Raw genomic sequence first — 270 nt, 5'->3', positions numbered from 1 at the left:
CGCGGCCAGGCTGCTCTCCGCAGGGTTGGGGACGTCCGGCCAACACAGGCGCTTCAACCTGCCCAGAGGAGGAGGTGCTCACACAGGGTGAGTCCGTGCACGGAGGGCGGGGCTGGGCCCTGGGACAGAAGGGCAGCCCGGCTCCCTTGGCTCAGGCTGGGGAAGCGAAGCCGGGTGGGGGTGAAATGCAAGTCACACGGGGACCTGGGGAAGAGCCCCTGCCCCTCACAGCCCCCCGCCCCCCGTCCCCACCCCCACAGCCCCCCAGGG

At 72.2% G+C, this 270-nt stretch overlaps 1 protein-coding gene across 1 annotated transcript in view; it reads right to left on the bottom strand.

Annotated features, from left to right (window-relative positions):
- Positions 1-270, bottom strand: part of IL31RA (interleukin 31 receptor A) — a 21,561-nt gene that overhangs the window by 2,628 nt on the left and 18,663 nt on the right. Inside the window, exon 14 of the mRNA XM_014546035.1 lies at positions 1-58. This exon is cut by the window's left edge and continues 13 nt beyond it. Within this exon, the coding sequence (XP_014401521.1) occupies positions 1-58 (58 nt within the window). The remainder of the gene's footprint in view (positions 59-270) is intronic.

Source organism: Myotis brandtii, unplaced genomic scaffold, assembly GCF_000412655.1.
Source record: "Myotis brandtii unplaced genomic scaffold, ASM41265v1 scaffold426, whole genome shotgun sequence".
NCBI lineage: Eukaryota > Metazoa > Chordata > Mammalia > Chiroptera > Vespertilionidae > Myotis > Myotis brandtii.
This window is presented reverse-complemented; position numbering and strand designations above follow the sequence as displayed.